Source organism: Bombus impatiens, unplaced genomic scaffold (assembly GCF_000188095.3).
Source record: "Bombus impatiens unplaced genomic scaffold, BIMP_2.2 scf_0064, whole genome shotgun sequence".
Taxonomy (NCBI): Eukaryota; Metazoa; Arthropoda; class Insecta; order Hymenoptera; family Apidae; genus Bombus; species Bombus impatiens.
Window position 1 is genome coordinate 80,669 of NT_176483.1, and position 15,105 is coordinate 95,773.

The 15,105-nt window shown below is 37.5% G+C and overlaps 1 protein-coding gene across 1 annotated transcript in view; it reads left to right on the forward strand.

Annotated features, from left to right (window-relative positions):
• LOC100742007 (ras-GEF domain-containing family member 1B-like) overlaps positions 1-15,105 on the forward strand; it is a 241,605-nt gene that overhangs the window by 40,810 nt on the left and 185,690 nt on the right. Inside the window, exon 2 of the mRNA XM_024372422.2 lies at positions 11,764-12,612. Coding sequence (XP_024228190.1) covers positions 12,295-12,612 — 318 coding nt within the window. The 5' untranslated portion in view covers positions 11,764-12,294. The remainder of the gene's footprint in view (positions 1-11,763; positions 12,613-15,105) is intronic.

The following is a 15,105-nucleotide window of genomic DNA, read 5'->3' on the forward strand; positions in this document are numbered from 1 at the left end:
GTGGAGGAGGACGCCTGGAGAGGGTGTATTTGAGTGCAGCGCACTCGAAACGATGTACAGGGTAACACACTGCTCTTATTCCCATCGCAGGTCGTCCGTAATTTTTCGCGACTCCACCCCTATACCCTGCTTTACATCTTCGCCTCTTCCACCTCCCGTTCAACCCCCGCCAGCCAGACTCGCTTTATGCGGCCGGCTTTTTTTCCCTCCAGCGAGCTGACTGGCTGGCTTCGTTTCGTGCCTCGTGAACGAGAAAATGTAAACGGAATCGCGGATTAACCTCATTAGCGATTGTGGTGGTACGCGTTCCCCTGGATTTCCAGCGGCTCGAATCCTCGATTGCCGGCTGTTTTACCTTCTAAACGATCGCCGGGCTGACCCTATGCCCTATTTCGGACTCGTTGCCCCCGGTTCCCGGTGATTTCTTCGAGCGAAAATGTTTTCTATTTTTTTGTTGTATTTGAGAGAGTCTTTGGAGGTCGTTGCCGGATCAGCCTAATGCTTTCGCAGTAAATAGATTGCGAATATCCGCGCAAATGAATATTTTTACGCGGGGTATTAAAAGGATAGAAGCTAGATAGATGCGGTAACTTATATGGGTCTTAGAATAATGGCAAGTAATGATGTTTTATTTAGAGTTTAGTTTAGTTTAGTAAGCGATACTCAATACAAAAAACCGATTACAATATCATCGTACGTCTTATTATCATACTCGACTCTCAACTTGCCGATTCATACTCTCCGGCTCCTCCACTTACACTCTCTGACTTCTCGACTCACACTGCCGCTTCTCAACTAACACACTGCGTCCTCTCAACTAACATTCTAGCCGTTCTAGCGTCCCTTTGTCTTTTCCTAGGCTCACCACATACGTGTTCCGCAGACGCTCGTTGCCAGGGTCACGTAGGCCTTTTCTACAAAACTATACACTTGAAAAGACCGACGATACATTGATGGACCCGACGGCTCTCGCGACATTGTTCATGGTTAACTGGATATTCCTTAGGCCCTTTTCCCCGATACTACATAGATGTTATGCTTCACCTGCTAAACAGTATTCGTTTCTAAATATTATATAGAGTATAGAAAGTACTTTGGACATTTTATCGCATCTTTCTATTTGTTATAAGTACACAAAGATCTACGATTTAGTAACGCCGATTTAGGGGAATGAAGAACGAATTTTGAAGGGAACGAGGGATGATGAGTTTTCTTAGGAATCCTTTTTCATTGCTGGTATTAACATCGATGGGATTAAGTTTTAACTTAATTAAAGAATGGATTTTTTAATCCTCAATTACGGTAACGAATCCTTCCTTATATTTGGCATAACAGATACAAGTAATGAGTAAATATTTATACATACGCTGACGAGAAAAGGTTTCACTAGTGTTTGAATATTTACATAAGTCGATGTATCTTATTCCAACAATGTGGTATATAATTTCATAACTACACGCATAACTACGTAAGTATAGTAACTAATAACTTCATAAGTACCATATATCGGGTAATAACTATAGCGACTATGTCAGAGATCTATTTCAAAATTATACGTTTAAATAATTTTCTCTTTCATTAAAGTCATATTCGAAAACCGTATCCGATATTCTGATTCACATCACTACAAACATACACACCTGTTAATTAATTTAATCCCTCGCAGAGAATCTTGTCTGGTAACATCGCTGCTTTTCTTTGATACTCGAGTAGATGCTTTAAAAACCGCAAGCATTTTCATCCACACCATGTATATTTCGTTTTTACTGAAATAGAAAGAAACAAAAGACAGGAGACAGGAATACAAGACAGGAGAGCGGAATTGGTTGGTTTGTTATGTTTTCTGGAAATATTCGTGTGCTACTAGGATACGCAATTCAATAAACGATCATCTAAAAAACAAAATTATTATGAAATTAAGATGTAAATGACACTTTGCAGGGATATTAAGTAACATTTCTTTATCAAATTATTATTTGCAAACGATACTATTAAGTCAAATTTATTTCCCTCTAACATTTAGTTCGGCACAAACAGACAGCTTTTACTTCTACAACCATTTAATTATGCAATTGATAAAATATTCATTTGAAAAAGATTGAATGACTTTGTATCTTTCTGAAACGAAACGAATCTTGGTTTCATATATTTTTCGTTAGAATTTATCGACAATAAAAAAGATTATTGGACGATTTTCCATAGCGGATGACGTTTCAAAATGAATCAGCCCGAACGTTTTCCTGAAAAATAAAATAATTGTAATAGTGGACGCTACGAGAGGCCACGAACCATGACGCGTTATTTTTGTATTTGAACAATTGAAAGCTCGATACTGTCTCGTTGCTTCAAGCTGACTGGCAAACTCGTCGCAGTTTCTGTAATTTCGTTCAGGCTAATATAAATACGTATTTCTATTTCGTAGCGATTCAACCGTGCTTGCGAGTTTATAAAAATAAAAATAAAATCAACAAGATCAAAGTTAGTAGCGCCAATTATAGTTGTACCTATCCGGTTTCAAACTAGAGGGATAAAAATTATTCCCGAAAGCTGAAACTCCACGCTCTACAAACGATGAATTTTGCTTACTTCAGCAAAATTTTCTATCGAATTCGACGATTATTTTTAAATTCCCGTTTATACTGAAACGAGTTACCATTTTTCAATAAACGATACATCAATCAAAATTTTACGTTATATATCCCCATTGACAGATATTGCAGGATGTATATTGTTAAAAAAACATTAGTCATTTGAATTCGATAATTACGAAAGTACAAAGGCTTCTGGGACTCGCTATACTTTTTTAACTATTTCTCCACTACTACCACGAATTTCTTTATTTTTCACTGTCATTTCAAAGCAGAGGGTGCCAGCTCTCCTTTTCGATAATCAAAATAAATTTAACCATATCGACAATAGGACGTAATCACGGTGCCTGAATTTCCATCAAAGACCGTAGAGCGTCTGCTTGGCAAAATTAATTCGGCAATGTAACAATGAAAATATCATCGCAACTTCGAAGCACGTTCGCACGTAAAAATGTTGCGCGTTACGCTATTCCGAATTACAATGCGTATAAGTCGCGCGGCAAGCAACGAAAACTTTTTTAAATTTATTTTTCCGAACAGCGTGCTAATATCTGTATGACCTCATTGCTACGCGTGCACGCGTTTTTCTGCGTGCAACAGATGTTACACAAATTGCAACGTTTGTACAGTGAACGTTCGTGTAAATATTCTGTTAATGTCGCGCGTTCGACGTTAACGCCGGTCGATGCTAAAAATGCGCATTTTCATGCTGCGTGTATGCATTTTCGGTGTACCGGAAACGAATGAAATTTTTTGTCGCCTCTTGCGATTTGTATCAGGGACATGTGGCGTTGTTAATGCATCGTTCTAGTGCAATGCGAAAAATTCAGTATTGCGTACAGTTATTCTTAATTAAATTTATAATTAGAAGAATAATTTAGGCAGTATACACGTTAACACGCAATGTTAGAGAATCTGGAAATTCACAAAAAATTATGAATCTCTGTGTACAAAGAAAGTAGGTCATCTGTGACATAATTCTGTTTCTCGTTGGTGCCATAATGCAATTTTAAGGGTGAAATCACCTCTTGAAAAGACGTAGAATTTTCATTCCCGTGAATTATCACAAGAACTGCGAAAGAAAAGGAGTTTAAATAGAAACAGAGAAAAAAGGAACTACTTTTATGCAGATTATTTCTTATTAACTTCGTTATTTTCATAATTGCATCGCGTAGATGAAGTCCACTCGTAGAGTTTCACTAATTTAATAAGCAAGTTTGTCGAAGCTTTTCGTTGATACTACACGTATTTATTTATTGATAAGAATTGATACGTGTTACTAAGCTCTACTAAATATATATGTACAGTGCTTATTAGTAAGATTATGTTTACAATTAGAAAAATTCCTACATCAACTCTACCTCGTTCTTAGTCAATTTTATGCGCTATTGTATATGTATATAAATTTTTACATTCATAATTTCTATATTTCTATGTAGATATGTGTATCATATTCGTTCCTCGAATTTTCAACGTGTCACACTAATTAGTAAAATTAAGCGTCCGCGTGGGATGGAATAGGTTTGCGATTGGATGGCCACAAATAGTCGAAGCATTCGATGCACGCGTCCCATAAATACAGACACGAAGGCGATCGAATAGATAATTATGACCGCGCGGTCACTGTTTCAATAATTAATTGACGCCAGCGATCGAGATCTATCGGTAAATCCGACTCTGGACGAGAGTAGAGGGATATTGTCAATCGTTGGTCAATTCTAATCTTTGGGGAAAACACGCCCCTTTGGCTTCTGTTCTACGCAGATTTCTGGTCGAATAGACGACCGAATAATCGAATTTCCATCATAGCATTGAAAGGTTCGTAACAAAAACGACACGTGTCTATGTTTGTCTTTCTTCAGGAAAATAAACGAGTATTCAAACGTATCTTTAATTTCTGTTCAATGTACATTTCGATATACATTATATATATTTTTGCATGTCATGTGCATTCTCAGCATTTTTGTATCTTCAAATTTGCCATGAATGTATACAAATCTACGATCTGCCCATGACAGAAGATTTTATAGCATCTGTTAATTTTCATTCCACAAATTAATCATATTGTGGATATTAAGTTTTGTTTAGTAAAATACATCGTCACCTAAATGGTTGAACGATGAAAATTTCATAAGAGTCGTTTTTATTACGAGCACTCAAAATTGTACGCAATGAAAACAAAACGGTGGACAGGTTGCTTGAAGACTATAGGATATGTATTAATAGGTGTTAAATATGAGATTGGCCTAGGGAATGGATGTCCAGTGTTGACTCTTATTGAATTATTAATATCGTTGTTTGATGCTGTTAGACATCTGTTTACATTTATGCAATGGGAGTAGAGCAAGAGAAATAATCGATAGTAATTATGAAGACACAGGAGTGAAACAAAATTGTGCGCTATGTTTATTGCACAAAAGAAAGTCTTTAAAAATTACTTTCAACAAACGTTTTCATCTTTTTCAAGATTATTTTATGCAATGTACTTATCGTACTAAAATTGAGAATTTTTTTCCGTATATGATTCCAATTTTTTTTTCCTTTTACATACATAGACGCATATTTTTCAAAATTCATTGAAGTATGAAAAACTGAAAAGTTAAGAAGTAGACAACTTACATTTTACAGCCATCTTTGAAATTTCAAACAAAATGTTGTGTCTAATATTATATAGAAATCAATATCAAAAAGTCTACCTTTATGATATATAATTTATATTTTCAGAAAGACTTAATATCGTCTAATTGTAATTTTACATTCTCTCGCATGAATCCTTTGTTTCAAATAACTTGTTACGGACGATCGTCTATGTAGACCTGATCATATACAATCATGACACCTGGTAACATATTAGCATTATCTCGTAATGCTCTGGTGCACGACGCATCCCTTGAGAGGTCGACAATGTTCCTCGTGATTGTCTAACATCTGCTGAAACGAGAATTGTCCCTTTGACGATGATACGCTTGACACTGTCTCAATTCAAGTTCAACGAAGCAATTCCTCGAGTATTGCTGATTGCAGAGTTGAAATTGTAAACGATACGAGATATGAGATAAAAAACTAATTTTTATATATCATTTTGAATTACATCAACTTGAATTCAAATAACTTAACTTATATAAATACAAGCGATAAATTACGTAAGTGATAAGATCAACAGAAATGCGTTTTTCGTTTCCAGTTTTTGGTATTTATATCGACTGCTATCTTTGTTCCTCGATTGTAAAAAGGAGAAAGAAGAATCATAATTAAAATTGCTGCACCATCTATAAAACGAAATATTCGTTTGTGGGCTACTTCTTGTCAGATAAAATGTTCATCGTCGCTTCAACGTCAATAATTATTGAAATATACATAATCCGATATAAATAATTTCACTCAAATGAAACCGACAAGAGTTAATCGTTGCACATTTATAATCCTGTGCGATCAAATAGCTTATAATCGAGCTAACCATTGTCAATTCTTGAAATAACAAATATCTCGTTCTGCTGAAGCGTACTAGAATTAAATAATACCTGCTTTATATTTTCAGTCTGGTATTAACAATTCGTCATTCGTTATTAATACAATTAACGTCCGGCAAGAATTTATTATCTCGAATTTCCATGAATTTGCTTCGGTGTGTATATTTGCTGCTCGAGTGGTCGAGTAATTATTCCATATTCTGACCAGCTGTTAAAAAGCCAAACGATATTGTCCCACCTAATAAGGAATAATATTCGATGACCGATGAAATCATGTAGATTTTTTAATTAAATCAGAAGAACATAATAAAAAGGATGCCGCAAACCCTTCGATTTCCAGTAACATTTTTAAATATTTTTTTTTAACTTTGTAGCTTACGTTTTTGAACCATATTAACGAATCTATACGATTTCATTGTCGATTGAATCATTTTTTAGGTTTATGGGAAATGAAGGATTGAGAATCCATATAATATGCAAAAATGTATATAATATCCAAAGCACAATACTCTCTATAATATTTAATAAGTAAAATAGAGAATATTTCTTAGATTTTTAACTATATTTACAAGAATATAAATTTGCAGTTTACTTGCGGCTAATAGCAAATAAAATATAATAGTGCGATTGACACGCGAAAAGATATTATTACATGCTCCTCCATATCCTTTGGGACGACATTGTTACAGTATCCTGTCACAGTTCGTCGCTCATGGAAATACCAGCAGTGCTATATAATTTATTCATTGCCTCGTTACGCGTTTCGGCTAGATACCGATCGCATATGGTTACTTATAATTGGAACGAAGATATGCATGGGAAATGAATTAATTAGCTCCTTGCTTTGTGTTATGCGACATTTGTATATAGATGCTACTACAAAGGAGGATACGAATAATGAAATGCGAAGTAAGAGTTGATTTTGTTTGTGAAAGATTATTGTTAACTATTGTTAGCCATATGAGTGACCATATGTTTTAAACAATTCTGTAGAAAGCAGTATAAAAATAGAAAGTAATCGTGTTCAATTTATAAAACCAAAATAATTGGAAATAATATTTGCAGCAATTTATATTTAAATAATTTAAACTAAGATTTAAGAAGCACGAATTATGATTGACTTGAAAGTAATTTACATTGAATTTACATTCTCAAAATTTTCTCTTATTCACATTTTACGATAACGAAGCTATCATAAAGTTGATAATTCATCGAAACTGTCTACCAGATTATCTAACACGAAAAAAGAACACAGCGTATGTTATACGCTTATTCGTTGGTAATTAATAGTAACCCCCTTCGATAATTCGATGAACCCTCAAACTCCCCCTATGAGGGTCGGCCAACCCTTGTATCCTCTCAAGGCTACCCAACCAAGCCACATCGTTGCACCGAGTCTATATCGTCATTCCCTTTGATCTCCGCCACTCCCCCTGATAATTGTAACTTATGCTTAACTTACAATTAAACACGGAACATTTTCATTGCTGCCACGAACCGATAAAATACCTTTATCGACCAATCCTGAGATGCTAAAACATTTTATAAAATATGGTAAATATGCGAATATTCGTCTAGAGCAAAAGTAAGAATTATTTTAATCGTTGGTCATCGAAACTAATATCCGAGGTGGTATTACGCGTTGGTTCGATTAATGAAGAGACGCGTGATATAATTGCGATAGTCAGTTATATTAGAATTACAGTTAGTGTATTACATCGTAATCGTCGCTCGCTCAATGCTACTCGCTAACTGTTCAGCTATTCTACTCTATTGGCTCGCTTGCTAGACTTGTCTTAGAGAGGATGATCTTAGAGGTTCGTCTATTTATATTGGTCGGTAAAGTGCATATAACGATTGCACATAACGGCGATATTGTTTTGTTCGGAATTCGTTTACCTTTAAACCTTGTAAACCAAAACGGCATTGATACCCCCAGGCACAACAACATGTGCCACTCTCGATTCGAGTCGTCCTATGACTCATGTGCCGCTACATCACCCCCTTACCAGTGATAACGTTTTTTTTTTTTTTGTATGTGTGATTGGTTTACATAGTTTTCGTGGGTATATTTCCCAAGTTCAACGAACTCTACAGCTTTACCCGAAACCTGGTTGGAACCTATCAGGAAATCAGTTAAGTCCGGAAATTCGACGAGGAGTCGATGATATGTTGATTCGCCGATGATTGTTTTAATTGACGATGTATCGGTCGTGTCCGTGTATCCTTTTGTCGACACACAAATGGTTGTGTCAATCAGGCGTTTATTTCTTGAGTCCACTAACAATCCGTAGTGACTCAGGAGGTCCACGCCGATGATAAGCGTGTTAACATCCGTTACTGTAAAACGCCGTTTCAATGTTCGTCGCAGTGACAGGTCGAGGGACATTAGGATGATGCCGTAAGTCGCGATGCGTGACCCGTTGGCCACGAACAGCTCGTACGCATCTTTGTTCGCGGGTCCGTGTAGCTTGTTGCGCATATATCGGCACCGATGTCCACGAGCAAAGAAATCCTTGATGTCCTGTCCGTCACAAAAATGCGACGGGATACAAAGCTGTCGGCACATGTCGCGTTTACGGATGGCTGGTTCTATTTCGCTGGGTCCAGTTGCACGGGGCCCGGCACTTCCTTGCGTGGCCTAGGAAGATCTTGTGGTAGTAGCAGAAACCAGAGTTCTGCCGTTTTCTTTTCGAACGCGATCTGCGACCTTTCGAGCTTGATCGCAGACGGCGACATCTCGAACTTGATTGCAGACGGCGACGTCTCGAACTTGATCGCAGACGGCGACGAGTGTCGAGGCTCAGCGCGTTGATTTGTGCCTCTAATCGGCATAGACTATCATTTATCGGGACCATGGCGCGGTTCTGTCGTTCTTCCGTTGCTGTGCTATCGGCACAGGCCGCGGCAATTTGTCCCGTCTCAGGGCGGTCGGCTATCGGGGTTAGCGTTTCGGTTTTCTTCTCCTCCTTGGTGGCTAGAACGCGCTGTATATGCACCGGTAGTCGCTTCATCCAAAGCGTGAAGATGAAGTCACTCGATGTCGTAGGTGTGGCTTGATTCCTTAGGTCCCTGTAAAACTGAGACAGCCTCCAATCTCCCATATGCTCGTCCTCGAGCTGCCTGCGCATTCTCCAACCGTCTAAATCTGCGAATCTTGTACTAGGTTGTCTGTTGGTACTCGTCATTTCGAATGTAACACGTTCACCTCTCTTCGCTTTTGATCACGTCGGGGTCACCAAATTCAGATGGTATTACGTGTTAGTCCGGTTAATGAAGAGACGCGTGATATAATTGTGACAGTCAGTTATATTAAAATCACTGGAAGTACAAGTACAGAGGAAGTGTATTACGTCGTTCGCTCAATGCTACTCGCTAGCTGTTCAGCTATTCGACTGTATTGGCTCGCTTGCTAGACTGGTCTGAGAGAGGATTTTCGTCTGTTTATATTGGTCGTTCGTTTGGTAAATAATGATTACACATAACGGCGATGTAGTTTTGTCCCGAGTTCGTTTAGCTTTAAATCTTGTAAACCGAAACGGCATTGATACTCCGAGGCACAATAACATAAGTCACTCTCGATTCGAATCGTCTTGTGACTTATGTGCCGCTACATATTTTTATTCTTATTTACCTTCAACGGTAGCATAATAATATTCTGAAATATTCTCAATTATTTCAAGCTAGCTATACTTCAAATCTGAAGTTCACGGTTCTATACAATTTTCCCATACGTGGTGTTACTTTAACATCGATTCTCTCGACATTATAAACACTTTACATAATTTCGTGTATTTAAGACAGGAAAATGTATACTTTATACACCGTATATGTGGCGTACCATCTCCAAATCAAACACGCGTTCGATGGTTTCGTACTACGCGAATGCTCCTTTCATTGACGTTTCATTCGATCACATTTTTTAGGCAGTCCACGAGATATTTACTGTGAAAGACAGATCATAGACAACCGGTTGGATTTCCGAGCGGCGTTTTAATGCCGCGCCGCTTTGTGCGTTTGCAATTCGTTCGACTTTTATAGAGAAGAAGATTTACGGGGATTTTAACAGTGAACCTCTCCGTCGCTTGGTATATGTATAGACAAACCCTGTAAATAGAGATCCATACATGTGGTGGACATGTACGTCATAAACAATACTCCTTTTTCGCACGATCGATATCAACGACCCGAACGAATACGATACAAGCAGTTGCTCTCTTTTCGGTTTATGGACAACTGGAGTAAATACAACAGATGGAAGTACTAGATAATATTTCAGTTACAGGGGAACGAGTTTCTGAAGATTTACGAGATGTCTAACGGTAGAAATACCGAAGCTTTCTTTTCTGTACACTTTTTCTTAGCTCTCTCGCGAATCTCGAATTTTCATATTTCAGTCGTCTTCTCTCGTTTTAACAAAGACAATTCCTTTTATGTCTTGAAAAGATACTTCACGTGGGATTAAAACGAGAAGTCACGCGTAAGAATCTTTTAATATTTTGCCGAGACTCGAAATATTTTTTAACGTTAGAAAAATACAATTATCATTATTATTGTGAACGAGGCAAAGAAGCACTTATTTTTCTTTGCAGCCAAAACCTTGTGAATAACTATATTTGTTAATTAAAAATAATAACTTTGGTTGACTTATTTATAGAGCGAAAATAACCCGACTTCGTTCCCTGGTGTTAAATTACGTGCAAAAGTGGACTGGTAGCAAACCAGTTCACATTATCCCGAAAGAGAGTTTCAAAATTGCGTTGTTAAAAAAGTTTAAGTAGCAACTGTACAGTTCTTGCGCTTGAAAGTAAAGGTTTTAGTATTTCTAACTAACGATATGTCACGTTTCTGGAATGTAAGGTTAAAACACTTACAAATATTAAACACAAATATTATAATTTAATTATTTAAAACAATACGCGTGCATCGTTTAAAGACACCGTTAAGATATTACTTAAGTGAGAATTGCAACGATTAATTGCAAGAATTTCAATAAGTAACAATCTTCTTGATGTAACATTCATAGTTAATTGAAAATGTCAATATGACAACAAGTAAACGATAAAACTTAAAAATAAATATTATATTATATATATTATATTCCTACCTCGTTTATCTGCGTTATAAAGAACAAAACATAAATAAATTTTTGTTCAAATAAATTCTGATACGAATAAGTCCTTATTCGAATAAATTTTTCATTATAATAAAATAATAAATGTTCATTTTCATGCGTTATCTGTTATACAAATAAAATTTTATGCGACCTTGCATATAAATCCGTGCAATGTATTTATCATGAACAGCACGATACAAGTACGAATAACAATGTAAACACGTTAGTAGGTAATTCGAGTAGCGTAACTTTCCACGAAACGCGTTCGTTCTATGATTGTTTACACGAAATCCAACGCAAGTACGCTTTTCAGTCGAGTCTCGGTCGCGACAGAGTAAACTCGTACGCGTGAAACGTTGAAAGTGCTCGTTTATAATCGCATCAGCCTGTGTTTCGTATCTCCCAATGGCTTAACGCTGTATCTAGAATTTATTAGCGAGCAACGTAACTTTTTAACAAACATAGATCCACTTTCGCGACAAAGGGTATTCCTGCCGATGAATCCATTCATCTACATACACGGAAATCTCTATTCAATAACGTATCACGAGTCTCGAAACATGGATCAAATTCGTCGCTTTACCTACAGATCCAACGGGGAGCCGCACAACGAAACGTCCACGAGAAAGCTCCTAAACTACTGCGAAACAAAGTGCCAAGTGCCTTATTCGAGCTCGGTATACCTAGAATCTAACGAGGATTTTCTACGAATTTCATCTCTCGTCCACGATACCGACATTCAGCAACAGAGAAGCTTGAAACGAATTCATCGAACGATTTCATTCGATACAAATATATAAATCTTCGGAAAAGTGTAATAAAGAATCGGGAGAGGAGAAAGCATAACTTCTCTGATTTATAAGTTGTAACGAGTCAACCAGAGAACATAAATAAGAAATATATAAATAAAGAAGAAATAAAGTGGACAGTGACCAATGAAGTTCATACGATCAATCGAGTAAACATCGAAGTACAACTCTCGTTTACTCGCGTATAATCAACTGGCGAAGGCCGGACCCTTAAAGCAGCGCGTTAAGCACGGTCGACCGTCATCGCTAACGTCAGTGATGACAGCAGTGAGGTGGCGTGCAGGCCGTGGTGTTAAGTTCTCGCCGGATAAATGTGCGCGATGTATTATTACGCCAGCAAGCTGACTGCGGCGGCTCTAAGCGGGGGTGGTTCCTTCGGAGGGGGGGGAGGGACAGCGGGAGGTGGCGGCGGGTCGGCGGTGTGTCGATGCCACGAGGCACACAGAGACCAGCAACAACAACAGCAACAGTCGCCGAAGAGGAGTCAACAGCAGTCGTCGCAGACCACCCGTCATCATTCCCGTACACCCCGGGTGAACACCCCCACCCTCGGGCCCACCACCTCCGAACACGTCGTTGTCGAGCATCCAAGGCCCAACCATTATCATCGTCATCGCACCAAGCACAAGGTACCGTTTTCTTTGTTGGTTGTTCGTTTGTTTCTGGTTCGATGAAAATTGTTTTCTGCCTTCTTTTTTCACTTATATTGGGAAACGTTCGGAAAGTTGGAAAGTTCATAAAGTCTTTGACATTTTCATTCTCTGTATCGTACGGTAGTTGTGTAGTTTTGTGACTATAATAGTTTCGATCGCTTGTCTTCAGATTTTTTATATCGAACACGAAAGAATTTAAAAAATCCAATGTCTATTCGGTTCAATCCATTTAATGAGAATTTACTAGAAAGGTTAAGCCTACACGAGAATAACATTTTTTTTTTTTTTTTTGTAATTATATATTTGATAATAATACCATTATGTAATACAATAACGTGTCACGAATATGTTTCGTGTCATTAAAAACGGAGGATATATAATTTAGGTGGCCTCCGTGAGCTGATACACCTTGTATATGAAATATTAAATTGTAAAATTACTTATTAATTATTATATTATATAAAACGCGAAGTTTTATTAATATTTATTATTTATTAATATTTTTTGTCATTAAAGGTTAGATAATAATATTTCATACGATAATTCAATATAATAAAATATTTAATTCTTTCGCGAACAAATCACGAATGAATCCACCTCTTACAAACAAGAACCATTACAATGGAAATTATCCTCGGGATGCTCATAGAGCCTCCTTACGTAACTTCCGGTGAGACTGTTGTGCGTGGACGTCCAAATTCCCCAGTGCAAACTGCGAAACTTTTAATCGATACTCGAAGGCATTGTGCGCTAAGGAGATCGTGAATCGGCGGAATTAATCGAGGCCGGCACAGTTTGGAGATAGTTTGGTCGAATTCATTTCATCCGGTACATTCGGCCGTGGCGAACGTATTTGAATTTATTTAGCCGGAAACTCGTAGCAGGAAGTTGAAAACGCGGCGGTCGGAATAATGCTGACGTCCACTGCACTCTTGATTTTTGTTGATTTTCTTTGTCGAACAGGACTACGTCGAATCATACATGAAATAGTAATTTCTTTTTCCATGGAAAGAGATTTCTGTAGCGTGCGGAGCAAATCGTGTCCCAATCGTTCAATTTCAAACGTAAAGAGCAAGATTTTTGTCAAAAATACAGAGATTGTAATGAATATTCGACGTTTGATCGAAAAAGAGGTTTAATTCATGCGCTTACTATTATACATACATATACCGATTTTAAGATATCGTTACGTGAACCTCTCAGAAGTTAAATAATTCCAGATTAACTGCGTTTTTTGCAAGCTTTGCAATTTCGTTATTCGAATACGTGATTAATAATTCGCTGCAAGATGATACAAATGAGCGGAAATTTCACGAAAATTCTTAGCAAATTGCAGCATTCGGTACATCTTCCCGTACATTTTCAATGTATGGAGAGAATTAACGTGGCCTCTGGTAGCTCGTATATCAAATATTCATTCTGTATATCTTCGTCTATCTGTTCTCAAACGTTCTTTACATTACAAAGTCGTATTATTGCCACGATATTAATAAACAAGACAAAGCGCATTGATTTCTTTATTCCGAGCCATGATACGTACAAGGAAACCAATCTGCGTAAGTGGTTGTACACATCAATGGTTCGAAGTAAGCCGTAATCGAGAATCGCGATGGAAACGGGAGATCGTACAAGATCCATGCCTCGTCCGAGGCGCACGACGTTGATCATAGCTGAGAAATCCATCGAGGCGTCTCGTAAATCCGGTATCGCGGTATTCTCGAGCCTCGGGGCTTTCCACGTCATCCTGATATTCCAACATTCCTATTCTCGTCCTGCGTACAGACAAGTTTCCCAAGTTTCCCCGTGTGGCCGTCGAACCGAACTCCAACGATTCCCCAGTGAACTTGTCGAATGATTGTCCTTATAATATTCGTGACGATGAGCGCGACGAATGGATACACGGAATTTAGATTATTCGAACGTCATTTTAAATAATACCAAATGGAATATCGAACATTATCACTGCATATAAAATTAGTTATATGCATTAAATAAAATTACTCGTTCTCTATTTAATTGGCAATTAAAACAGAAAGTTATTTTATTAATAGTTGCATTTTAAACACGATGCATGTTTTTGAAGGTGTATATCGATTAATTGATCTTAATAATTAATACCACCGTACGAGATGATATTGTTTGTTAACAATGTAAATATATATATATATGTCGGAGATGAAAGGAAAACCGGAGCCTTCCCTTTGCAATTTTGAGGAAGCCGTTTTCTAATGCTTTAGCCTAGATTTTATCATAACTGTAATTAAGCAATTGTCATTTGTAATTGTTTGATATTTGTGAAAAGCGAAAGTGGGTTCGAGGTGACAACTGGTCGCCGAACGTAGCCACGGTCACGGGATAAACGTTTTGCCTGACGAAGGTGTGGATCGGTTGTATTGTTCTCCCTAGAAATCACATAGAATTGTACTTTAGAGATGTCGATATAATGGGACACACGTTGTATTAGGAATC